The following is a 26,940-nucleotide window of genomic DNA, read 5'->3' as shown; positions in this document are numbered from 1 at the left end:
ATAAGCAAAAATTGTGATCAAATCCTGCGGTTATGTAGCCCCGTGAAAAAAAAAAGAAATTATTCTATCAATGCACAAAATCATTGTGAAGGACTAAGTAGGTGTTTGGCATTGGTGCTAGAAACATCGCACCATTTTCTGAAAAAAATGGTGTTGGGCATGTAGAGTTGTAGGTACTTATTTTTTGCTTGGAACCGTTGCTGCCACATTGGCTGTTTTATGAGAAAACAATACTGGTTTTGTTTGGTACTAGTGCTGGTAGTAATATTTTCAACATGGTATATATTATCCAATGTCTAAGATGAATTTGGCGTTGCTCCAGACCACACTTCACTGATTTCTAAGGCACGGTCTAGAACAACATTTTCTCTAGAAAAACGATACCAAGCAAGAGGGTATTGTTTGAAGCATTGCTTTCTCTAATGTGGTGTTGTTTTCTCAGAAACGACATCGATGCCAAACACCCACTAAATTAATTGAAATTTGATTTGAAGGTTTTTCTAAACAATCATTTTCCTAACTCAAAGAAAATATTCAATACAAAAGAGTTTTATTTTAACAAAAAATGAACAAATATTTTCAAATCCTAGTATGGACCATTCTTCTAGATAAAGTGGATTATTATTTACAAATTAAACCTGTGATAATCTCTTAAATCAAATAGAAAATTTACCTAAATTTAATCTACCATGTGGGTCTCTAAAAAAAAATGTCATGATAAGAAGGGAAAGGGGCTGAGGGGGCCTGCAATGTAATCACGAGAGCCAAACTCTATCATTATACAAGCATTTAAATAGCTCTATGCAAGCCTCTTCTAGTAGCTTCTCCAAAGCAACTACATATAAAAGTAGAGTCGGATTTGCTACCCACAAGAAGACCGCCCACACCTTACTCACAAGACGTTGCAACTTTGCATGGAGAACGTCTCCCCTCCTTGAATGTTGTCATGAATTGGGGAGACGTTCCTGACATGTGAGTGCAATGTCTTGTGAGCACATAAAAAAAATGTAAACCCTTCGAAACAGGTCCTCCAATTTGGGAAGTTTGTCTAATATAAATTTGAAAAACTATATAAAACCTGAAAGATAAATGGTTCAGGCGTTTCAGCCTTACGAGTTAATGATGTTGTGATACATCTTTGAAATTTTCCTATGCCGGCAGCGAACTCATCGGAAAATCGGAACCATGACAACATCGGTGTCGTGGTGTAGTTGGTTATCACGTCAGTTTAACACACTGAAGGTCTCCGGTTCGAGTCCGGGTGACGCCATTGATCGATTCAATTGTTGCGGGGATAGCTCAGTTGGGAGAGCGTCAGACTGAAGATCTGAAGGTCGCGTGTTCGATCCACGCTCACCGCATTATCACTTTTTGAAACTATTTTTATTTATAATTTTTTATGGTAAATTTTTTAAATTATCCTTATGGTTTAACTAATTGATTAAGCATATCTTTGACTATTGTATAATGGTACTCTTACGATTTCCAACAATTGACTAACTCTACTTTCATCTGTTAATATTTGTCAAAATTCATACACGTGTGATGTATAATCCTTTTAAAACTCAATTTTACCCTTACCCTCTTCTTTCTTTCAATAGCGACAAACTGAGCTAACTCGGTCTTTAACCGGCAACGATAGCCCCCTCCACCTCCGTTGTCTCTCTCCTTCTTCCCCTTCATTCTCTCTCCCTGTTTCATCACTGTCGTTGTAACGACAGACCCCTCTCTCCCCTGTTTCTCCTCGTTTAAGGCACAAGTTGTCGGAGTGATGGCAATAAAACAGAGGACCGATAATCTTCGAGCAACGTGGCTCTTCGGTGACTGTCCGAGCAACGTCTAACTATCGGAGGTCTTTTTGGGTGAAGCTTTGATCAAATGCCATACTCCTGCCGGATTCGGTGGACGGGTTTTTGAAGATGGGAGAAATTCTTTAGGGAAGCCGTCATTGCTGACAAGGGTTTCTAGCACTGATTTTGTCTAATTGCTTTGGCAGAATGGTTTCTAGCACTGAATCCACCCGCCCTAGGATTTTGATGTCGTCCCGTTATCGAGCAATTTCCCTTGGATTCCGATGCCCCAATGCAGTGCCTGTATCTCTATTTCCAGATACAAGCATTGCATTCCTTTTAAAAACAGTTATCCAGCGATCCCTCTCCCTACCGGTGAAACCGACTCTGCTACAATATGCCCATTGCCCACATCTGGTCATGGAAGACAAATAACCCAATCAAGGTTTTTAAAAATGAACTGGAAACAGAACCTGTCAGGGGACCGGTTTCTGGTTAAGTGGTTCAACCGTTCGGGTCGAACGGTTTATTTATGATGTCATAAATAAATAAAAAATAAAAAATATATTTATAAATAATAAAAATAGCATAAAGTTAAATAAAAAACAGAAACAAATACAGAAAAATACAAACAATAAAACTATCTAAATACAAAAATAATACAGTACAAAACACATAGAAAATATAAAAATAAAATACTCTTACCAAACAAATATAAAAATAAAATACAGAAAAAAACACAAAAAAATACAGAAAAACAAAACTATATAAATACAAAAAATAACAAAATACATAGCAAATAGAAAATACAAAAAAGTATAAAAACATTCTAAAAAATACAGAAAAGCACTAAACAAATAAAAAAAATAAAAATAAAAATAAATTAGAATGTATCTAATCATACTCATACATGTGCAAAAAATACAAAAAAAATCCAAAAAAATTACATAAAAACATAGAAAATTGTAAAAAAATAGAAAAATTGTTGGACCCGTATCAGATATGTCCGGCATCTAGACTCTGGAGTGCCGATGGATAGCAGTCAACACTCACCAGCACAATGTGTATATGAACTCTGAAGATGAAGATGCACGTGTCTGTAGGAATGTCAACTCACCAATCTCCACCGAATCAACGTGTTGGCAGCAACATAACCGTCCAAAATTCACCTTCTACTCACACCAATTGTTGCCGCCTCCGGAGCCTGGGTATCCCGTATCTCATTGCTGCAAAACTGTCAACTGCTGTTGTCCACCACCTGCTCATCCACCAATTGCTACTGCCTTTGGAGCCTGGGTATCCCGTATCCCACCGCTGCAAAATCGTCGGCTGCCGCTTTCCACCGCCTTCGGAGCCTGGGTATTCCGTATCCCACCACTACAAAATCGTCGTCCACCGCTGTCCACCACCTGCTCAACCATCAACTGCAAAATCGGGGATATGGGTCATTTTACAGCCACCAACTGCTCAGCCACCTCCCGCTGTCCACCACTAGAATGATGGGTAAAATAGTCTTTTTAATTCTTCCGTTAACGAACACTAATGGTAAGGAAGACTTAGTCAATTGTCAGAAACATTAAGGGTACTTTAAGACAATATTGAAACAGTAGGGGAATAGTTAGTCAATTTCCTAAACCTTAGGGGTAGTTTAAGAAATTTGCCAATTTTCAATTCTTTATTTTGATATTTTGTAGTTTAATTTATTAATAATATTCAGAGGGTTTGTTTGCTTTGCAGTCTAAATTGAAATTCGAAACATAATCAAAATCCCTTGACTTGTAATTGGAATGGTCTATTCCCGGTTTGGTTTATCGAAATCAAAATTTGAACAAGATGGAATGGGAAATCAATCCCAAGAAAGGGGGAGGGAATGGCCAATCCCTTAAAGGGGGAGGTAAAAGAGACCTTTTGATGATCACATTAGATATAACTTTGGCATTGGAGATCTTAAATTCTTAATCCAAATCGAGGGGAGGTTTTAGTATCGAAGAGAAATGTGAAGGGAGGTTTTAAGTCTTTTGCTCTTGCCCTCATTAGTGGTGGGTGAATGATACAGTTTTAAATAAAAGTCTCATTAAAAAACGCAACGGTGTCGTGGTGTAGTTGGTTATCACGTCAGTCTAACACACTGAAGGTCTCCGGTTCGAGTCCGGGCGACGCCACTCGCGGGGATAACTCAGTTGGGAGAGCGTCAGACTGAAGATCTGAAGGTCGCCTCACCGCATCCTATTTTCTAAATTCTTTTTTAATTGCCAGCTCTCTCGAAATCCAATCTCATCATTTCAAGTTCGACGACGCCATAGTTTCAAATGTTGCGGGGATAGCTCAGTTGGGAGAGCGTCAGACTGAATATCTGAAGGTCGCGCGTTCGATCCACGCTGACCGCATTCTATTCTTATTCCCTAGTCCGCTCGTTCAGAAACCATCATATATTATAAATAATATTTAGAACCATTCATCTAGAATATTTCTATGGGTCCCACTTGTTTCCTAGAAACTTCCCAGTTTGTTTTGCATGCTCTACCAACCAAATTCCTAAACTCACCTCAAGGTTGTGGGTCCATCAAGAATTCCATGCATGGCGGCCAGCAATCAAAGATCAACAGCATCACATTCATCAGATTTTAGGACATGTTAGTTGTCAGAAACGAAACCCTTTCGGTGTTTTCTGCATACCATGACTTACGGACTACAGTATTACGGTACTACCGGTCCCACCTAGCGTTTCTCCAAAACATATAAAGTCTTCACGAAAAGGAAGGTTTCCAAGTTACAGCCTTACAGGCGTAACTACCATCCTACCTCCCTCCCCCCTCTTCTGCTCTTCATGCCCCCACCCAATTCTGGAGACAACAAGCTCGCAAATTTGGAAAGACGAAGAGCTCGCTATCAAAGTAAATTAAATAAATTAATTAATAAAAACAATGTAATTAAATAATAGATTCCATTGCAGTTACTCCAGAATTCCAGTTTCTCCTGTTCAATCTATTATTTTCATTGAAATGTAGGGTTTTTTTGTTTTGTTTTGTTTTACGATCATGTATTGTTCTTTACTTTTGATTCTTTCAAATTTATTGTGTATCGTGTTTTTATGGTATTGGATGGATTTTGACATGAAGGGTCGTGGTTTTGATTTCTGAGCAGAATTGCAACATGGATAACAACAATAACGTGCCTGCCCAAGGAGAAACCAACATGGATGGTGATGATTGGCGAAGGGAAATAAAACCCAATTTTCGACAAAGTGTAATAAATTCAATGTAAGTTCCATGTTTCTTTTGATTTGTATACTGCATGCAACAGATGAACAGTTTTCCAGTTTCTTACTGATTGTGTTGTTTCTGTGTCTTCATGGTTATCATCATAATCATCTTTTTTTTGTCAGTGTATATTACACTGGACTGATTACGGAAACCCTCTGTGTTTCATATAAGGTTTTCTTTTAATTTAAAAATAATGGAAGCTCATGTATTAGTGAAATGATCTCAGTTTGAATTATATTTGGTTGATTTTCTTTTGTTGTTGAAGGACATACAATGTCCCAGTGTTGTGTCGATATTCCCCACTTTCTTTTGAAATCCTTCTAGCCAGTTTTGTCTATGCTTGGGAAATGGTCAGGGGAAATTGTTTACCAATGGAGCCATTTTTCTCTTTGGGGGCCCATAATTTTACAATGGATATGGCACTGAACAGAGTGGAATGGCAGAACAGGATTCATGTAGCCAACCCTATATAGTTGAAACAAGGCTTAGTTGAGTTACTAAAAAAGGGACATGCATTTTCTTCATAGCCATATGGAAGCCATGAGGTTTATGGTGCATGATGATTGACATATTGACTTTGACTTGCTCTACATAAATTTAAGGTTTAAGATGACTGATGATTGAAGTGCAATTGACCGCATTAGTGAGGAGTGGTCTATGTAAATTAAGGGTACTCAAGGAGCTAGAAGGAGGCTGAAATGATGGAGGAAGAATTGATGGCTCACAAGACTCTTCATAGTATGAAATGGAGAAAACAAAGATCATGTGCTGACCTGAATAATTGTCAAGGCTTCATTCATTTGAGCTTAGCATGATTGAGAGATTACTTTGGGGGCTAGTACATGGTTTTAGAATTCTAGGACAGCCTATTCAATTCAACTCAACTAACTCTTATTGCATCTAAACTCCTAGGAAATTCACTCTCTTATTTATTGCTTACATTTTTCTATAGGAGTTATTAACGGCAATAGGAGGAAACAAGGTATACAAATATGCAAGTGTAGGTGGCCATATTGAAATTGAAGATCAACTGTACAAGAAAAAAACACATTTTTGAAGCCCTCCAAAATAGATATGCTCAGAAGTTTTAAGTACTATTGGCCTTGGCCAAGATAGAGAATACAATGAACCATGCTCTGTCCATATTGTCCAACTGATCCAAAGGAGGGGGTGTAATAAAAAAATTCCCCTTGTTTACTAAAACCATGCTTTAAAAATCAGCAAATATTAATCTTTTCCTTGCTAACGTCTATGGAAAGTGATGCTTCACTTTAAGACAAGAACTGGGAAATACAATGAGCTATAGATGAGGTACAACGGTGTTTTCCTTTATGGACTGCAATGGGAAGGTCAAGGTCATCCAATGGAGGTGAAGGCTTAACAAAAGGGGGTGAAGGCTCAACAATGGAAGGCATCTCATCTGTAATGGAAGATAAAGGAATTGTGGTACCTGGATTTGGATTTGCAGAAGGAATTGGGGCTGGCCTGGACTGCTGATGACCGAAATCAACCTGCTTCCATCGTCTATGATAAACTCTCAAATCCCGGCTGTAGATACATAGGGCTCACTCAGCCCCTTAGAGCACAATAGATACTGAATTTGTACCACACGGACGCTTGCGATCAATCCATAACCGATCTTTCCCTGCGATAAACCTGCAACCCATCGCAGGTCTGTGATGAACCTACGGCATATCGCATGTTTGCGATGAACCCATTCCCAGTGCAAGCACAAAGCAAATACAAATTGAACCCACAAAGGGGTCCACGTGTACCTGGCCCCACGATAAACCCTGGGCCGTTATGGAGCCACGGTCCACTGAAGCCAGGACCGGATATTGGTTGCACGTGAAACTTTTAGTCACATGCATGACCAGGGGCCATGTAGGTTTACTAAAAGGCTACTCGTTAGGCGATGACATCGCTAATGCCATTTCAGTTAAGTGAGATGCGAAAGGTGGTAGTACACGTGAGTTATAAGGATCTCTAGGAGAAAGGAAAGTTAATCTTCGAGAGATCCCATAAGAACACGTGGCAAAACCCTAGCAATGCTCCTTAATGGCTGACAGCGAATCTAATATTCTCTTTCCTAGTGGAAAACAAAGGCTTTTGGCTCCTTCCATTCAGGATCTCGGGATCCTCCCCTTTAAATAGGGATCCCCCTCATGACGAAAGGCATTCATTCAACTCTCAGTTAACCCTATCATTAGACTCCCCACTCAGTTGTCACCTCACTCCCTTTTGCCCTAAACCTCTTGGTTGATTCTCTACTCCCGGTCTTCCTTTGTCTTTCAAGGAGACCACTCACCAGCCCAACCACTCCTTACTTACACTGGCAGCTCTAACAACCCTCCCCACTACACTCCTCTTCAGTGATTGGGACAGGTAATGGAACTTCTGATGAATGAACCCCTATCTCACTACTCTCCCCCTGAGAAGAAACCCTAGGATAATAAGGTACATCCTCAAAGAAAGTGACATCCATAGAGACAAACCTCTTCTCAGAAGTAGGTTCATAGTAGTGGTATTCCTTTTGAGTTTGTGCATAACCAAGGAAAATGCATTTTGAGGCTTTAGGATCAAATTTGGAACGACGAGGACCAAGAGTATGAACAAAGCAAGTACAACCAAAGATTTTAACGAGAATGGTGAACAACTCTTTATCAGGATATAAAAGAGTGAATGGAACTTTCATATCAAGAACCCATGAAGGAATTCGGTTGATGAGATATACAACTGTATGAATGGCATCTCCCCATAAACATATAGGCACATTGGAGTTAAACATAATGCTTCTAGCCACCTCCAATATGTGTCTATTCTTCCTCTCAGCAACCCCATTCTGCTGAGGTGTATAAGGATAGGTACTATGATGGATAATCCCATGGTCAAGGAAATATAAGGATAATGTTTTTTCAAAGTACTCTTTCGCATTATCGGATCTAAAAATTTTGATTTTGACCCCAAACTGGGTTAAAATTGTTAGGTTGAAGGGTTTTATGTATTGATGGTTCGGCTGATAAGTGTTCTTATTAGCCCGTATTTGTGTTTAAGTTGTTATGTATTGGGCCTGTTTTAATGGGCCTAAGTTTATTTGGTGTTTTAAGTAGTTTGGGTGTCCCATCACTAATCAGGGGCATTCCAGACATATCCTGTAACATTGTACTGTAATCTAATATAAATGATAGTACTGTCGACTGGGTTAAGCAGTTCGACATTCTCAGCACCTCTTGGTCTCCTCCTCTCTTCTACTACTTCGGCTACAACATTTCAGCTCACATGGTATCAGAGCATTAAGCAAGTTCCTGGTTACAGCCGACGCCATCTCCTCTCTCTTGCTGTCTTTCTTTCTTTTTTTTTTATCTTGGTTGCTGCGGTGAAACCCTAGGGTTGTAGGAGAACAATACAAGGTTCGAACCTGGGGTTTCCCTTGGTTGTAGGGCACAAGGGAAGTAAGACCCAGAAGTTGATGTCCTACTAGACTGTTTCTAGTAGTGGGTAGCCATTCGGCTGCTAAGAGAGGTCTGTATAGGACAGACCTAAATTGAGGACTGATTTCAGCAGTCCTAGTATTCGGCTGCAGGAGAACACTCTCTACAGTTGCAGTAATTGAAGCCCAAGAGAAGTCTGCATAGTGCAGTGGTGGAGAGCTCTCAGCTTCAGGTCGGTTACCAGCTCACAGAACACCTTATTTGATGCTGTAACTGAACTACTTCAGAACTGTGACAGTCTCGGCAAGTCTGAACTAGTGTTGCGAGCTGTCAGAACCTTCTTCAATACTGCAACTAGTCTTTTTCAGCACTGTGAACACTTCAGCTAGTCTGAAACAGTGTTCTCTACACAGAGTCTGCAGCCAAGATGTCTTCAATATCCGGAGAGGTCTCTTCTAGGGATATCAGACCTGGTGGGAGGTCTTCAAATCTGGAAATACCGAATCTGCACAGCTTGCAGATTACAAGTGTGCTGCTGGATAAATACAACTTCAGGGAGTGGTCCATTTCTGCAATGCTTTTTATTACTTCCCGTGATCTCACTGTTCAACACTTTCCCACAACAGCCAAGATTTGGGAAAAAGTGTCTAAAACCTATGGGCAGAAGAAAAATAATGCTAGAATTTACAGATTGAATCAAGACATTGCTGCCTTAAGGCAAGGGGATGTGACAATTGCAACATATTTTGCAACCCTGGAAGGACTTTGGGAAGAACTTGACCATCACTTGATTTTGGACTGGGAAAATGCCAGGGACAAGGAGAGACATGATAAGAATATTGAAGAGAGCAAAACCTTTACGTTCTTGGTTGGCCTGGACCCAGTGTATGAGGGCATAAGGTCACAAATTCTAGGAAGAGATGAACTGCCCGAGTTACATCATGTTTATTATCTGGTAAGGAATGAAGAAGTCAGGAGAAAGGAGATGCAAGTTGACTCTCAGATTCAACCAGTTGAACAATTTGGTGAACATTCAGCCCTGATTTCCACTAAGGGAAACAAACATCCAGACAAGAAGCATCTTAAGTGCACTCATTGTGGGGGTGAGAGACATGTAAAAGAAAAGTGTTGGGTCCTGTATCCTCACCTGAAGCCAGCTGCATTGAGAAAGGACAAGAAGCAACAAAAGGGTCATGCGGCAAGTGGGAACCTTGTCACTAGTAACAATGGTGACAACTCACAGAGTATACCAACCATTGCTTCTTCTCCCATGGGGCAAGTTGCTGATTCCTCTGGAGCCGGTGCCTTGGGCTTCACTGCTAGTGAGGTAGAGGTCCTTAGCCGGGCTTTAGCCCGTCTAAGGAATAATTATTTTGCTTCCACCTCTCTTGCCAGTCAGGTATTGTCTCTGCCTTTAGTGCAATTAGTTCTATTGACTCTACTTCTTGGGTTATTGATTCCGGTGCAATTGACCACATGACACATATGTCCTTATTCTTCATATCAATTGTTGTCTGGTCAGGATAAGATGAGAGTTGCTGATAGGTCTTTCTCCACCATCTCTGGAAAGGGGTGGTTGACCTAAGCAAGGACCTCTCTCTTAAATCAGCTCTACATGTTCCCAGTCTCACCTCAAATCTTTTGTCTGTTTCAAAACTTACCAAAAATTTGAATTGTAGTATAACCTTTTTTCCTACTCATTGTGTCTTTCAGGACAGATTGACGAGGAGAACGATTGGGAGCAGTCATGAGTATGGAGGCCTCTACTATTTTGATGCAGACATCGGTTCAGCCTTACAAGCATCTACTGCTAGTAGTCCGGAGAGTGTGGAGTCAATAGCTAGGTTGCATCTGTGGCATGTTAGGCTAGGTCATTTACCTTTCTCTTCATTAGAAATGTTGTTTCCTGAATTGTTTAAGGGCATTTCAAGTCAGAGTTTAGTCTGTGAAGTATGTCAAATGTCAAAACAATGTAGAACTGTTTATCGAATTTCCAGTAATGAAATTCGAGCTCCTTTTGATTTGGTTCATTCTAGCGTTTGGGGCCCTTCACCTATTGTTTCTATTGATGGCTTTCGTTACTTTATCAGTTTTATTGACCACTATTCTTGATGCACATGGATCTACCTGTTAAAAGGAAGAGATGAAGTGCCACGGATAACTATGGCATTTTGCAAAATGATTGAAACACAATTTGATAAGAGGATTAAGCAATTCCAGTTAGATAATGCTGCTGAATATTTTGAAAAATCCTTGAACTTATTCATGGAAGATGCTGGCATGTTACATCAATCATCCTGTGCTAATACCCCTCAGCAGAATGGGGTTGTTGAGTGCAAGAATATACATCTATTGGAGACAGCTTGAGCCTTACTATTCCAGCACAAGGTTCCCAAGCAATACTGGTCTCAAGCTGTACTTATTGCATCATATTTGATAAATCGGATGCCATCTAAGGTGTTGGGTATGAAAACCCCTTTCTCTATTCTGTGTCCTACTCTTCCAGACTTTCCTCTTCCTCCACGGGTCTTTGGTTGTATATGTTTTATACATGTGAAGGATCCAAAGAAAACCAAGTTGGATCTTCGGGCTACGAAAGGAATATTTTTGTGGTATTCTCCTACACAAAAGGGTTACAAGTGTTATGATCCTGTCTCCAAGAGAAAGTATGTCACCAGAGATGTGGTCTTTTTTGAGTCTCAACCCAATTTTCAATCTTCTCAGAATCTTCTTCAGGGGGAGACTAGTGGGATGGAAGAGGATTCTCATTCTCCTTTTTTTTGTTCTCCTATCTGCCTCGGGCCTTCCATCCTCTTCTTCTACTCCTAGTTGTGGCATCTCGGGTCAACCTAGTGAGGCTCCCACTGTACCGGTTACCTCTTCTGATACTGCAGATATTTCTGAAGGCTACAGTAGGGAACAGAAAGAGATACGAATCACCTACAATAGAAGGAAAAAGGGTTATCAAACTCATGACAGTAACCAGTTGGACTCGGATCAATCTGTCTCTGCAATCCAAGGTAATTCCAACACACATACTGGGCATGTGTTAATGGGCCTAAGTTTGTTTAGTGTTTTAAGTTGTCTGGGTGTCCCATCACTAATCAGGGGCATCCCTGTCATTTCATGTAACATTGTACTATACTTTAATATAAATAATAGTACTGTCGACTGGGTAAGGCAAGTAGACATTCCAGCATCTCTTCTTCTTCTTCTTCTCTTTTCTACTACTTCGGCTACAGTAGTTTAGCTTTCACATGGCGCAGTAAGAAGCAGAATGTAGTTGCTAGATCAAGTGCCGAAGCTGAATATCGAGCTATGGCTCACGGGGTTGCTGAACTCCTATGGCTCAGGGCTCTTCTTAATGAGCTTGGCATTAAAGCTGAGGGCCCTCTCAGACTGTATTGTGACAACAAGGCTGCCATCAACATTGCAAATAACCCTGTGCAACATGACAGGACAAATCATATTGAGATCGACCGACATTTTGTTAGAGAGAGAATAGTCTCGGGAGAACTCTGCATTCCTTATACTCCATCTGAGATGCAAATTGCAGATGTACTAACTAAAGGGTTGGCTGCAGCAAAATTCGTGGACCTTCTTGGCAAGCTAAACATGATTGACATCCATGCTTATTTTGAGGGGGAGTGTTAGGTTGAAGGGTTTTATGTATTGATGGTTCGGTTGATAAGTGTTCTTATTAACCTGTATTTGTGTTTAAGTTGTTATGTACTGGGCCTGTGTTAATGGGCCTAAGTTTATTTGGTGTTTTAAGTAGTCTAGGTGTCCCATCACTAGTCAGGGGCATTCTAGACATTTCCTGTAACATTGTACTATAATCTAATATAAATGATAGTACTGTCGACTGGGTTAAGCAGTTCGACATTCTCAGAACCTCTTGGTCTCCTCCTCTCTTCTACTACTTCGGCTACAACATTTCAACTCACAAAAATCATCTAATGAAAGATCCGGGTTAAGGTAGGAACCTCATCTCGAGAACGCATAAGGTAAACCCAAGAAAAGCGGGTATAGTCATTAACAAACAACAATAAATATCTGTACCCCCCATAGTAGTGATGTGATAAGGTCCCCAAACATCGGTATGCACAATTTCAAAAAGAATACTACTTTTTTTATTACTCAATGAATAGGTTGTTCTACAATGCTTTGCAAGTTCACAAATTTCACATTTCAAATTGGACATCTGGACATACTCAAACAGACTAGGAAACAAACTTTTCAAAGACCTAAAAGATAAATGACCCAATCGATTATGCCAAAGCATAACCTGACCAACAGACTGAGAAACAAAAGACCTGCTAACTTCACTATCTTCCCCATGTGAGCTCCCTCCAAGTAGATAGATTCCATTCGTCTCACGGCCAATTCCAATCACCTTCCTTGTCTCCAAATCCTGAAAAACACATCGATCAAGGAAAAAGGTTATTGAACAATTTTAGATTTTAGTAATGCTACTAACTGAAAGCAAATTAGTACTAAGTTTAGGAACATGTAAAACTGAAGACAAAGAAATGACATTAGAGAACTTGATGTCTCCCTTGCCAGAAATGGAAACAAGAGAGTCATTAGCAATAGACACTTTGTCTCTGCCAGAGGATAAGTGATAGGTAGTAAATAGTGAGGACAAACCAGTCATATGATCAGATGCACTTGAACCTATCACCCAATAGGGTTCAGTGTTACTTGGGGCTGAAGCATGATAAGTTGAGGTCTGTGTACCTGAATGAGCAAAAACTGTAGTGGGAGGAGTAGATGTTGTGACTGACGGCTGAGATAATGGTGTTGAATTACCAACTTCACTCTCCAACTGAGCCAGAGCAGCCCGGTCAGCAGCTAAGGTGTCTAGGGATGTGGCTCTTGTGCCTAATGGGGTTGCACAATCAGTAGTAACAACCACATTGGCATTTCCCTTTTTGTTTCTGAGTTTTGCTGGAACTAGATGTGGATGTAATTTCCAACAAGTGTCTTTTAGCATGTTTAGGTTTCTTGCAATGTTCACATACTAGGTCCCTCTTATCTTCCTTCTTCATATCCCTCTCCTTATCACCCCCAAACTTTGGTTTAACTGCTGCCAAGGCTGATTCAAAAGGCTGATGTTGCAACATAACCTTTCTCCTACTCTCTTCACTATGCACTAAGGAGTAGGCTTGTGATAAGGTCACACTTTTTCTTGTGAGAAGTTGTTGTCTCACAATATCATATTCAGAATTCAGACCGGCTAGGAATTCAAACACCCTATTAGTTTCTACTTGCTTTCTGTAAGTCTGTGCATCCTTTTGATTTTCCCACTCAATTGTTTCTAGGTGGTCAATTTCATGCCATAAGGATTTCAGGGTTGAGCCATAAGGATTTCAAGGTTGAGAAGTAAACTGAGACTGGTTTCTCTCCTTGCTTAAGATTATTAACTTCACATCTCAGCTCATAAGCCCTAGCAATATTAAGGGGTTGGGAGTAGGCCTCTTTCATAATGTCCCAATTTTCCTTAGTTGTTTTGGCCAAAAGTTGTTTCGGATGATGTGTGGCTACATGGAGTTGCACAATCATGTCATAACCAAATAGTTCTCATTTATCAAAAAAAAAAAGTTCTCTTGAATCCATTTGGCATAGATTGGGTCCTCCTTAGTTGGTTCCTTCACATCCCCCAACAAATAATTCAGTTTCCCTCTACCCCCAATGGCCATCATGGTTGATTGGGCCCACTCCAAGTAATTTGATCCGTCAAACTTGACAGTGGTAATCTGAAAATTGTTCTCAGGCATGCTACCAGAACCACCAGCCCCCAAAGAACCTTCCCCTTGATTTTTAAACTCCATTGTTGCCAGCCCTTCTCAAGTTATAGGTCAAAAAACCCCTTTTTAGAACTGAAATAGGTGAAATTACACCCAGAGTTTGCATGACAACTTACCTAGAAGGTTCAACCACCACCCAAAAAAGATGAATCAGATTTGTTAGTTTTCCAGAAAGCAGAAAACTCACTCTTGAATGCTGAAACTGGTCTAATTATTGCCCTAGAATTGGCAACAAGCATAAACTTTAGGGTTTTAATCCTAGAACTGATCGTAGGTCAAGAAAGAAACCCTAAAATCTCAGGAGAGAACTAAAGATCTTCCAACCGAACCTCCCAGATTGATAAAAGGAATGTCTTTTAAGGTTCGATCTCAAGAAAAGATTTCAACTTACTCAGAAAGGTCTAACTGCCACCTTCAAACCTTGGTCTGAACCCTAAAACTGAGATTTCTTCCCTTCTTCTGATTTTTCCTGATTGCTGAACACTCACCAAGGCCCTACAAACCTTTGGGCATCAATTGCACACTGCCAGCAACCTCCAAGAACCAGTCAATGATCATATCTCTGCTGAAACTTCCAACCCTAGGAAGTTCTCACGTAGTCAGCCTGATTAGACTAGCATAAGAACTCCTAGGTTGGCTCTGATACCAAGTAGTCGAATGGGACTGCAATCTGTCCTAGGTACAATGTGAAATAAACAAAGAAAAGATTGAGAAGGAAAGAAGAAGATGAAGAGAAGAAGTGAAGGAGAACTCGAAGAGAGGAATTCAGAAAAGAGAGTGTTGACCATCTTGTCGCCCCACTCTACAATTTATATTAATACTCAAATAAAAGGTGAAAGGGCTGAATTACCCTTACTGCTTACATGGCAAAAGAAATAAAAAGAACTAATAAAACTACCCACTGAATTAGCTGCTAACTGAAACTAACTATAATCATAAACCAACGAACACAGTGGGGACCACATTACTGTTCTCTACATATCTCTTCAATGAATTGATGTTTATTTTTGCCCAAAAAAACCCACCATAAGTAAATAAGAATAGCAGACCGTAAGAATCCTGTCATTATAATAAGAAATTTGGCAATATCTATGGTGCCGTAAAGGTATGATACTGGAGGAAATTTGACCAATCAGTACCCTCCTTGGTGAATTTTGAGGTCTAACAGCTCATGTGTTACTATTTTTATGATACCGGTTGATTGGTCATAAGTTTTTTAGGTACCATTCCTTTCCAGTGGCATAGTTGGACCCAAGAAGCTGTGCAATTTTATTAGAAAAACGTGTACAAAAAATACTGTTCTGAGCACTCTTTCATAAAGTAAAAGTTATCTGGTCCTGCATCAACACTAAACTTTGATGTTGTTTTTTTTGTTTTTTTTCTTAGGTTGACTGGGAATTTCACCTGAGTTGTTTAATTGGTATTTCCATGGTCTAAATTGTTCTTTCTTATTATCTTTGATATTTAAACTTTAACAATTTATGATTAATTCTACCAACATGCTAAAATTTTACTAAAAGCTTATAATAGTTAATAGAGTTAAATGAGAAATGGAATAATTCACAATATAGAACAAGGACTTACATAAGTTTAATATATCCAAACAATACTTCGTTGTCTTGTTAGTTTAAAAAGTCTCAAATTTAGACATCTAAAGCTAAATCATAAGTACAGTAAAAAGAGTTTCACGAGCAAACACTGAATGGGTTTCAATAAAGATTGTTTCTAAAGAACTATAGAAAGAGATACCAGTGTGTGCATAAGAGAAAGGGTGTTATTAGGGAAAAAAATGGGAACCTTTGTGTTTTCTTTGGAGGGGGAGGAGGAGAAAATTCAAGAAAAAGGCATTATTATTTACTTCCTTTATTTTTAAAAGAAATAAACAAGGGGCAAATTATGCCCCTAGGTGCTGATTTTTGTTCCTTTCTTTCTTAAAAGAGAATGAGTGGAATTAGAGAAGGATTTAATTAGGGGGAGAGTGTTACCCAGGTTATTTGACCAAAGAGGGAGGTGAATTGGGTGCAAGGCTTTATGCCTTTATCCTTGAGGTTTAATCCAACGTGTTTCAAGTTAAACAATCTGGGTTACCTAGAGAGATGTCCCCTGTAAATGTCCCTTACCAAATATTCACTCTTAATGAGTTCTTTTAATAGAGGGGATGTCCCTGTGCTGCGTCCCTAGACACTGAAACACACTTCTGGATAATTTTGGGATCTCCTATATGCCTTGACAACCACACTAGCAAGTTGATTCTAGCTATAAGTTTGTCCATATTGGTTTTTTAACGGCAAAGTTAATCTTAGGCTCAACTTTGGCAGACAAGATTAGGAACAAGTTGAGCTATCTTGGGTCATTGATAGTCGAGTATGATGGCACTATTTCGAAGATATGTTACTATGCTAGAATAACTGTTGATTATCATGAAGAATAATATAGTATTAAAAGTAATAATATTCTACATTTTTTAATTCAAGATTTATCAGTATCCGTTTGATATGTGTATTTGATTTTAATTCCATCAGTTTCTGTAGACATCTTATTGAGACATATTATAAGTTTGTCCATATTGGTTTTTTAACCGCAAAGTTAATCTTAGGCTCAACTTTGGCAGACAAGATTAGGAACAAGTTGAGCTATCTTGGGTCATTGATAGTTGAGTATGATGGCACTATTTCAAAGATATGTTACTATGTTAGAATAACTGTTGATTATCATGGAGAATAATGTAGTATTAAAAGTAATAATATTCTACATTTTTTTTTAATTCAAGATTTATCAGTATCCGTTTGATATGTGTATTTGATTTTAATTCCATCAGTTTCTGTAGACATCATCAGTTTCTTTAGACATCTTATTGGGGCTTGCAGCATTCAATAAGATTTTCCAAGTTTATTTATATATTAAGATCTATTTACCAGTTGGAGCTTTTTCTTAACACATAGGAAACAACTTACTAAAGTTTTTTGTTCATTTGTTTGTTTGGAATGCATAGAATGGATCATTTGAACACAAAAGGTATTCATTCAATTTCTGCCCCTCCTTATGCTAATTTTAAGGAGATTGCTGAGAGACTTGAGCAGAAGATTTATACTACAGCTGAAAGCAAGGTATATCCATTTCTCAAATGTCTTGTCTATGAGCCTATCTATATCTGTATATATATATATATATAATCTATATATTTGTTTTCACAACTCTGCTGCTCTTAAATTACTCAAGCAGAACATTTGACATGATTTTACATCATAATAATGAATTTTTTTTCATTAATAAATAATTTGCACCAAACAATTTACCAGGAAGAAAATATAAAATATGAACTATTTGTCATCCTTTGGTTTATGATTTGGACTCCATTAACTTCATTTATGCAAAGTGCACATATAGTTGTTCTATAGTCCACTTTTGTCTTTACCCTAGTCTCCCATCTACACCATATGATCCATTTTACACTTTTAATATTATGAAAGACAGCACCAGTTAATCCCTGATCTCCCTTCTTTATTATTGCAGAGTGGCTTAATTATTTAGGCATTCATTTTGAAGCTTTCAGTTTTCAGGGAGATGATTGTTCTTAATTTCTACTTCCAGGATGATTATGAGAAGAGAATATATGCAAACTTGTCGATGATATGGACAAAACCTCAGAATACTGATACAAATAACTTTGTACCATCAAACTCTGCTGCTAGCAATCCAAATCCCCAAGATTTAGGTAATCAATGATCCAAAGGCATTTCACCTGATGCAATGGGTATAATTTTGTTTAAAATCTTTGTTTCTTTCATTTTGCATTTTATGGATTGTAGTTCGCTATTGTCAAGCATGATGGACTTGTATATTCTTGCTTTTAATTTTGTATATGTAATAAAAAATTAAAAAAGAAAGAAGAAGAAGAGAAGAATGAAATAAGAGAAGTCTAAGAGAGAGATATTATTTTTGAAGATATTTACAAAGTATGAAGTGCCATCTTTTTTGAAAGGGTTAGAAATCTGATTAGACATGGCCAAACCAGATATAGTGGCTGGCTTAATTTTTTTAAAAAAATTTTCTGACCCACCCTGGAACCAATTTCCTGGTAATTTTGAAATCTGAAATTTCATGATTGATCTTATACTGAACCGCATCAGCAAAGTCATTTGCAGTTCTCTTCACCCAATGAACCTGAATTTCCACTTCTCTCATTAACCACTTAACTACCCTCCTCTCATGAGCATAGATCCAAAAACAATTACCTTTCCTTAACCAATTTAGCACTAGCTGTGAGTCTCCTTCAATAATCAACTTTTGGATGTTGAGCTCCTTTGCCTTCCTTCACTACTCCCATCAAAGTTTTACATCATAAACCCTGGGGCTGGAAGTGACCACAAAGGACACACCAATGTCTGAGCCGGCACAGAAGATGGCACTTCCTTCCAATTGTTCAGCATCATACCTGTAGATACATCAGCAAACAAATCCAAAGTTTTCAGCCATTGCATCACCCTAACTGTTATGACCTCAATCAGCTCTTCTTTCTTTCTTTCTTTTTCAGAGAAGTTCCTTATATGGAGGAAGTCAGAAAGGTTATATGACTCCTTAATAGAGGTTACCACTCAAATGCTATCAGATAATAGTCCAAATGGATAACAATTAATTTGCAACCTAAAATATCAACAACCTGTATTTTTGTGTATTATATTATAATTTAATTAGTGAATAGTTGTTTTTAAATCTTGAAAATTTAGTCTAAGTGCAGGAAGAAGATATCTTAAAATGATGCATTCATTTTGAAGAAATATTTTTATCACTTGATAAATGATACACTTATCTAAAAGAATATGTTCTTTATAGTTTTAAAAAAATGTTAACAAACAATTTTTTGAGAAAATAAAACGGTATTACATTACTATGTGAATATATCAAATGAGCTTAAAAAAGATAAACCCACATCAACATTACAAAAGGCATTGTACACCCACAAGAAAGATGCACCAAAAGAACTCTTGATTGGTCTTTCCATTAGCACAACAAGATTATAAAGAAAAATTCCTATGAAGTGAACATTATTAAACATTCTTTCTCCTGATATCCACTTCTATGTTGTTCTGAGATTCCTACTCTCCCCATCCTCTTATGATGCTGTAGAGGAGATGGGCCGAATGGCCCATAGATTGTCATTTCATGTTATGTTATGTTTCCCTCTGTAATGGGCCTTATTCTAGGCCCATACTCTGTAATGTTATGTTTTTTGTAATTTCTTGCCCACTCAAGGGCCTCTTTGTAATATTTCAAAGATTAACTTAATAAAATGTTTAGAGTGTTAGAGGGAGGTTTAGTTCGAACCTCTCACTCTCTAACTCTCATTGTCACCAACTCTCTCTCTCTTCTTCCTCTTAATCATCTCTTGTTTGTTTATTTTCTGGTTTGCATCTAATCTCAAGCAGTTCCATACATCAAGAGGACTGTTTTTCAACTTGGTATCAGAGCGGGCCATTGCTTGGCGTGACCCTCATGTGGTTCTAGTTTAGCCAACTGCATGAGGAGGTTCTAGGGCTGAAAGTTTACAGTCATTCGCCTGGTTCTTGGAGGTCATTGGAGGGTGCCCAAGTCTCTACACACTTGGAGAAGGGTTCGGTGACCAGGAAGAATTAGAGAGCAAGGTGTTCGGCCTGATTTGAAATCAGAGAAAAGGATTTCGAAGTTATCTCATAGAGCAAGGTGTTCGGCCTGGTTTGAAGTTCAAATCAGAGATTCTCTTACTGTAAGTTTTCTCAGTTTTTTGCTGGGTTATTTTTGTTGCTTGGGAGGACTGTTAAAGCATTCAAACCCCTCCTCCATGCTGCCCTACTGTTGCTGGACTGATTCAACTCAGAAATTTCTGGGTTATTTTGGAAGAGCAGTTCGACTGTTATTGGACTGCCAAGCTGCTGAAACTGATTTGGACTAAATGGTACTAGTCTCATTTTCAGCCCAACCTCTTCTTGGACCTATACAGAACACTATTGAAGTGGTTTCTTCTAGTTAACATTAGGCTGTTAACTACTACACACTGAGTATTTGACAAAAGGTCTCTTAAGGACTGTGGACTTTTTTTCCTTCTCTTTGGGACAACGGTTGTTGGGGACCTGAAATACTTTGTGATTGGGGGTTTGCTGGTTGTCCCTTGAAGGTTGAAACAGTATAGAAAGAGCTACCACCGAGCTGGACTGTCACAGTTATCAAGATTGAACTGATTCTGTGAGCTGGTTGTTGTTGCCTATTCAGCTCAAACTAAGCTCATCAAGAACCCCAGTACTTTGGAAAACTTATTAAAATCTTAATTGGAGCCTTTGCATGATGAATTTCTCAAACCTTGAAAACAAGAATGCTGCTGAATATGGACAGACTTTGGGAATCCCAGCCGATTCTATGTTGGCTGTAACTACAGTTAAACTTGATGGGACCAACTACTTGGCTTGGTCACAATCAGTGAAAATCCATATTTGTAGCAAAGGAAAATGGGGTTTTATTCCTGGGAGCAAGAAAGCTCCTCCAGAGGATGATCCATCTTATGAGAGATGGATGCAAGAAAACTACACAGTGATTAGGTGGCTTGTGAATTCAATGCAGCCACAGATTAGTCAGCATTATCTTTGGATGAACTCGGCTAAGGAAATCTGGGATAGTGTTGCAGAAACTTACTCCCAGAAGTTGAATGTTGCCAGAGCCTACAAACTGAGAAGTGATGTGAAGAATCTAAGGTAGGGGGAGAAGTCACTTGCAACATACTTCTCAACCCTGAAATCTCTATGGCAAGAGATTGATTTGATAGAGGTTGTGACATGGGATACCCCTAATGATGCTGAAACATACAGGAAATTAGTTGAAAGGAACAAGGTCTTTGAGTTCTTGATAGGGATGAATTCTGAATATGACATCACAAAGCAAAACATTTTGTCCAAGGAAGATGTTTCATTGTCTCAAGCATATGCTTTGATCAACAGTGAAGAGAGTAAGAGGCAAGTGTAGGTTCAAGGAGTCAGTATCAATGATCATTTTGCAAATATGGGAATTAAACCCAAAGGGGTTACTGGAGCTCCCAGTGGCACAGGAAAGAAGGAGGTGGTGTGTGAATATTGCAAGAAGCCGAAACACACCAAGGACAAGTGCTGGAAATTGCATCCCAGTCTTGTCCCTATCCGATTCCAGAAGAAGAATGATAGTAGAAAGACAGGAAGTGTACATGCAGCTACAAGTACAGATACAGAGGTTGAGTATGCCAGTGCACAGTTGGCAGCCATGAAAGCTGAATATGAGAAGTTTGGAAAGATGATCAACCAGCTTGAAGGTGTAACTTCATCATCCAACCCTTCTGGAAGTCCAACCACCACCGCATTTGCTCACTCAGGTACAAGGGCTTCTGCTAACCATGCATCCACCTCAGGTAATCCCAAGACCCCTTGGATCATTGACTCAGGTGCTTCTGATCACATGACCAACCTTTCCACTTTGTTTGTTTCATATGATTTGCTTCCTGGTCATGACAAAATCACCTTAGTTGATGGTTCTCTTGCCCCTATTTCTGGTAAGGGAACTGTCAAGCCTACAGACTCCTTACTCTTATCTTCCACTCTTCATGTACCTAAATTAAATACCAACTTATTATTTGTAAGTAGCTTGACCAAGTCATTGAATTGTTGTGTAACCTTTTTCCCTTCTCACTGTGTGTTTTAGGACCTGAAGTCTCGGAAGGTGATTGAGAGTGGCCATGAAGCGAATGGAATATACTTGCTCAATACCCCTGGCCAATGCTTTGATCATCCCAAGAATGTTGCTTTTGGTTCTACTTCTTCAGAGTCTGTCAGTCAAATTATGTTGAGTCATTGTCGGTTGGGTCATTTACCTTTTTCTGCTTTAAGTCATTTACTTCCCAAACTGTTTAGGGGAGTCAGTGTGTCCAGTCTCAATTGTGAGTCATGTCAGTTGTCAAAGCATTGTAGAAACAATTACCCTGTGAGCAATAAAAGATCTTCTTTTCCTTTTCATATTGTGCACTTTGATGTGTGGGGGCCTTACCACTTATCCTCTATGGGGGGCTACAGATATTTTATCCTGTTTATTGATGACTTTTCTAGATTCACTTGAGTATAGTTAATGAAATCCTGGGATGAAGTCCCAAGACTTGTGAGGCAATTTCATGAGCTTGTTTTAACTCAATTTGATACCAGAATTAAGGTTTTTAGATCTGACAATGCAAAAGAGTATTTTGAGAAGACTTTATTCTTGTATCTCTCTGAATGGGGGTTATTCACCAAAGCTCCTGTGTTAGAACCCCTGAACAAAATGGAGTTGCTGAGAGGAAAAATAGACATATTGTTGAAGTTGCAAGGAGCCTTTTGTTTGCCTCACATGTTCCCACAAGATTTTGGGGTGATGCTATACTTACTGCTACCTATCTCATAAACCGTATGCCATCTAGGGTTTTAGGGTTTAAATCCCCCTTCAGTCTTCTTCATCCAGACAAGGATCTCTTCCCAATTCCTCTTCGTGTGTTTGGCTGTACCTGTTATGTTCACATTCCAAGTGTGCAGAGACATAAGTTTGAACCAAAAGCCCACAAATGCATCTTCCTTGGTTACTCCCCCACACAAAAGGGTTATTGTTGTTTTGATCCAAAGACTGGCACCCGACATGTCTCTATGGATGTTACCTTTGATGAACTTTCTCCTTTTTATGGTTCCTCTCAGGAAGGACATTGTCAATAGGGGGAGAGTCTGTCACAAGTTTTTGCTTTTCCTCTTCCTGCCCCAGTTGAGTCTCTTGACAAGCCTGTATCAATCAAAGGAGGATCAACCACTTCATTCCTCTTGTCCTAGTGCCTCTATTTCTTTACCTCCTCGTCCTACCCATAATCCCAAAGTGTATCAAAGGCAGAGATCTAGGAATGAGCAAGTAGTTTCCCTTACAACAGATGAGGCTCATACATTCCCAATCACAGATGAGGCTCATACATTCCCAATCACAGATGAGATAACAGGTACTGCTTTAGCCCCCTTGGAATCATCCTTCCCAAATCTTGATGTCCCCATTGCTGTTAGGAATGGAAAGCGGAAGTGCACTGCACACTGCATTTCCAAACACCTTTCTTATGACCTACTTTCTCCTTCATACTTTGCCTACCTCTCTTCAGTTGCTTCTAACCCCATTCCTAGGTCTGTATCAGAAGCTCTTGGGATTCCAGAATGGAGAGATGCCATGAAGTCTGAAATGGATGCTCTACACAAAAATGGTACTTGGGAGGTGGTGGATTTGCCTGAAGGGAAGGATCCAATTGGGTGCAAGTGGGTTTTTACCATTAAATACAGGGCTGATGGGACTATTGAGAGGTACAAGGCCAGACTTGTTGCAAAAGGCTACACACAGACATATGGGATTGACTACCTGGAGACTTTTGCCCCTGTTGCCAAGATGACATCTGTGAGGGTTCTTTTATCTCTGGCAGCTCACTTTGATTGGCCTCTTTATCAGTTAGATGTAAAGAATGCATTTCTGAATGGTGACTTACATGAGGAGGTCTACATGTGTCTCCCTCCAAGAATGCATGGGAAATATATGCAAGAAAAGGTATGTAAATTGAAGAAATTGTTAGACAGTTTTGTATGCCCTTAGCTTCAATCAGAATGATGTACTTTATGAGTTTATTGTAAATGAATAAAGATACATATTTGGTTCATGTTCCCTTGGTATGTTTCTGTGTAATACCCTTAAACTGGACACTTAATGAGACTCGTGTTAGTTTAGAATGTTCACAGCCAGTGGGTCGGTCTGGGGAGACCTATCCTGACAAGGCTGACACTGTGGTGCCACCAAGTCGGTTGGGGTGGCCTGTCTCAGCTGCCAGGGTGAGACCCTAGGCACATACAGTGTAGGATTAATTGAATCTTTGAACTGGACCAAATTTCTAGTATTGCCCTGGACCTTGGAGATTGATGGGAAAAACTGGAAAGTTACACCCGACCCCTAGACTCGATTATGATACTGCACTAGGTGTTGGATTGGGCTATCTTTGATGTACCAATCAGTGAGATCCTTAGCGGGGGTCAAAACTTGGGTATGTTGGGACAGTCCGAGAATTCATCTGAGTGGGTGATCATAGTGACAGGATCAGCCCCTTTGTCGGACAAAGGTAATGATTGGGGATGCACTCTCACTGATGGAAACCAAGACTGCTGGCAACCGATTTCAACCGTTGAGATCTGTTTTTTGCAAAGTATATTTTATATGAGATATAAAAGTATATATATTATGGTTTCTAAAAGGTTTGCAAAAGGTTTTAATTCTCGGGATCCATATAAGTTGAGAGTGCAACACTGTTCCTTGCAGCCGAGGGAGAGGTCCTCTCTTGTCGGGCAGTGTATGATCATTATGGGCTGAGAGGTTAAGTGTAAGACCATTGAGGATAACACCTGATGGGCTAATCTTGCATCTGCCCACAGTCCCTGGGTGTTACAAGGTGGCTTGGCCCAGGGACCACTTAGTGTAAGTGTTGGGCCCATAGAGCCCATTTGATGGGTTTCAGGGGGTACACTGTCTTCAGCAGTGCATTCGGCCAGGCCTTGTATCAAAGGCTGGGCTGAACCCATGTGGCTGATGTGTAGATCAATGCTTGGGTCCCACGCCATACAAGGAAGCCTAACTGGGCAGCAGTTTGGAAGGCTTTTTGAGTACATAACCTTAAATGGGCCTTAAGCCCATTTCGAACTAGGCTGATTTGATCAGTCATTTAAAGGGGGCGAATTCTGAAGTGGGTCAGCTAAAAGGATTGGGCTTAGACCCTATCCACTCAGAGAGTCCAAGATCTAAATGAGATTTAGATCTGGAAACCTCCTAATTAGATTAGGAGATAGCTGATCTGATCTGCAGAGTAGATAAGGATTATCCCTTATCACTAAGGGACTTCTAACCCAAATATGATTTGGATTAGCAAATCCTAATCTGATTAGGAGCTGATCCCTTTGAGATTATAAAAGGGGAAGGGGGCGGCAGCCTTTTACATCATCAACAGCATTCTTCTCTTAAAGAAAGAGAGATTGAGAGATTTCCTGCATACTGCGAATTCTCTCCTGCCGCCACCTTCCTACCATTGCCATTCCTTCAGTTCGATCTCCAGTTCTCGGGAGCAATCAAGATTTGATCTTGATCTCAATCTTTTGGGAAAAGATTGGTTGGAGCTGTACTCACAAGCCGTTCAGTTGATTCTTGTGAAGGGTCAAGTTCTTTTGAAGAACATTGTTGATTCTGCTCCATCCTTCACTGCGCCATCTTCAGTGGGAGCAGATTTTGGATCCTTCCTTGGGCGTGAACACCTCCATTGGGAGATAGTATTTCTCCGTATCAGGTATAATCCTCTCCCACTCCTTTTGGTTCAGATCTGGTTCAGTTTATGGTTCAAGATTGATCCTTGAAAATATGATTTTCTAAATAGGGAATACGATTCCCAGTTGAAGGGAGAGATAAATTTTTTGAAATTCGCCCCTTATTCCGCAATCTTTGGGCGTCCATAGGATGGATCTCTCATCCCTTCAGAAATCACTTTATGGCCTCAAACAATCTCCTAGAGCCTGGTTTGAGAGATTTAGAGCTGCACTTGTTAAATTCGGCTATGTTCAGACACAGTCAGATCATACTCTTTTTGTGAAGAAAAGTGGATCTCAAGCAGTGTATCTCATTGTGTATGTTGATGACATTATAGTGACTGGTGATGATGCCTCAGGCATTCTAGCCCTTAAGTCTTTCCTCCGTACAGAATTTGAGATTAAGGATCCGGGGGAGTTGAGATACTTCCTTGGCATAGAAGTTGGTAGATCCAAGGATGGGATTCTTATTTCCCAGAGGAAATATGTCCTTGATTTGTTGTCTGAAACTGGAAAAATGGGTGCAAGACCAGCTGCAACTCCCATTGATATGAGTCACAAACTTTCAGCTTCGGATGGAACTTTGTTGGAAGACAAAGGGGTCTTTCAGAGACTTCTTGGGAAGCTTTTGTACCTGTGCATGACTAGGCCAGATATTGCGTATGTTGTCAGTTGTATTAGCCAGTTCATTCATGCTCCTAGAGATACTCATATGGCAGAAGCAGAACGGATTTTGTGTTATCTGAAAGGCTCTCCAGGAAAAGGAATTCTTTTTACCAAGCATGGTCATCTGAAACTTGAAGCCTATACTGATGCTGATTGGGCTGGAAATATTGATGATAGAAGATCTACTTCAGGGTATTGCAGTCTGGTGGCTGGTAATGTTGTCTCTTGTAGGAGTAAGAAACAGTCAGTTGTGGCCCGATCCTCCACAGAAGCAGAGTATAGAGCTATGGCACATGGAGTCTCGGAATTGTTGTGTCTAAGGTCCTTAATGGAAGAACTTGGGATTGATCATGACAAACCCATGATGTTGTATTGTGATAATCAGGCTGCCATCAACATTGCTCACATCCCGGTACAACATGATAGAACCAAACATATTGAGGTTGATAGACACTTTATTCGAGAAAGAGTCTCCTCCAGTGAAGTGTATCTTCCATTCATTACTTCTGAAGGACAATTGGCAGATTTCCTCACCAAGGGCATTTCCAAGGCAATGCTTCAACATGACACTAGCAAGCTGGGCATGATTAACATCTATGCTCAGC

The 26,940-nt window shown here is 39.6% G+C and overlaps 1 protein-coding gene and 4 non-coding genes across 6 annotated transcripts in view; all 5 read left to right on the top strand.

Annotated features, from left to right (window-relative positions):
- The first annotated feature begins 1,196 nt into the window (after positions 1–1,196).
- TRNAV-AAC (transfer RNA valine (anticodon AAC)) lies at positions 1,197–1,270 on the top strand. Its single transcript has one exon. It is a non-coding gene; the product is annotated as a tRNA-Val (tRNA).
- Positions 1,271–1,288: 18 nt separating this feature from the next.
- Positions 1,289–1,361, top strand: TRNAF-GAA (transfer RNA phenylalanine (anticodon GAA)). Its single transcript has one exon. It is a non-coding gene; the product is annotated as a tRNA-Phe (tRNA).
- A 2,517-nt stretch (positions 1,362–3,878) lies between these two features.
- TRNAV-AAC (transfer RNA valine (anticodon AAC)) lies at positions 3,879–3,952 on the top strand. Its single transcript has one exon. It is a non-coding gene; the product is annotated as a tRNA-Val (tRNA).
- Positions 3,953–4,104: 152 nt separating this feature from the next.
- Positions 4,105–4,177, top strand: TRNAF-GAA (transfer RNA phenylalanine (anticodon GAA)). Its single transcript has one exon. It is a non-coding gene; the product is annotated as a tRNA-Phe (tRNA).
- Positions 4,178–4,481: 304 nt separating this feature from the next.
- LOC104588291 (mediator of RNA polymerase II transcription subunit 15a-like) overlaps positions 4,482–26,940 on the top strand; it is a 159,107-nt gene continuing 136,648 nt past the window's right edge. The window contains exons 1-4 of one of the 2 annotated variants that reach the window (XM_088892198.1): positions 4,482–4,684; positions 4,935–5,050; positions 17,287–17,401; positions 17,886–18,009. In XM_088892198.1, the coding sequence (XP_088748324.1) occupies positions 4,944–5,050; positions 17,287–17,401; positions 17,886–18,009 (346 nt within the window). In that variant the 5' untranslated portion in view covers positions 4,482–4,684; positions 4,935–4,943. Of the gene's footprint in view, positions 4,795–4,934; positions 5,051–17,286; positions 17,402–17,885; positions 18,010–26,940 lie in introns of both variants that reach the window. The other variant, XM_088892197.1, reaches the window with a different exon arrangement.

Source organism: Nelumbo nucifera, chromosome 7 (genome assembly GCF_055504915.1).
Source record: "Nelumbo nucifera cultivar China Antique chromosome 7, China Antique-T2T, whole genome shotgun sequence".
Taxonomy (NCBI): domain Eukaryota; kingdom Viridiplantae; phylum Streptophyta; class Magnoliopsida; order Proteales; family Nelumbonaceae; genus Nelumbo; species Nelumbo nucifera.
This window is presented reverse-complemented; position numbering and strand designations above follow the sequence as displayed.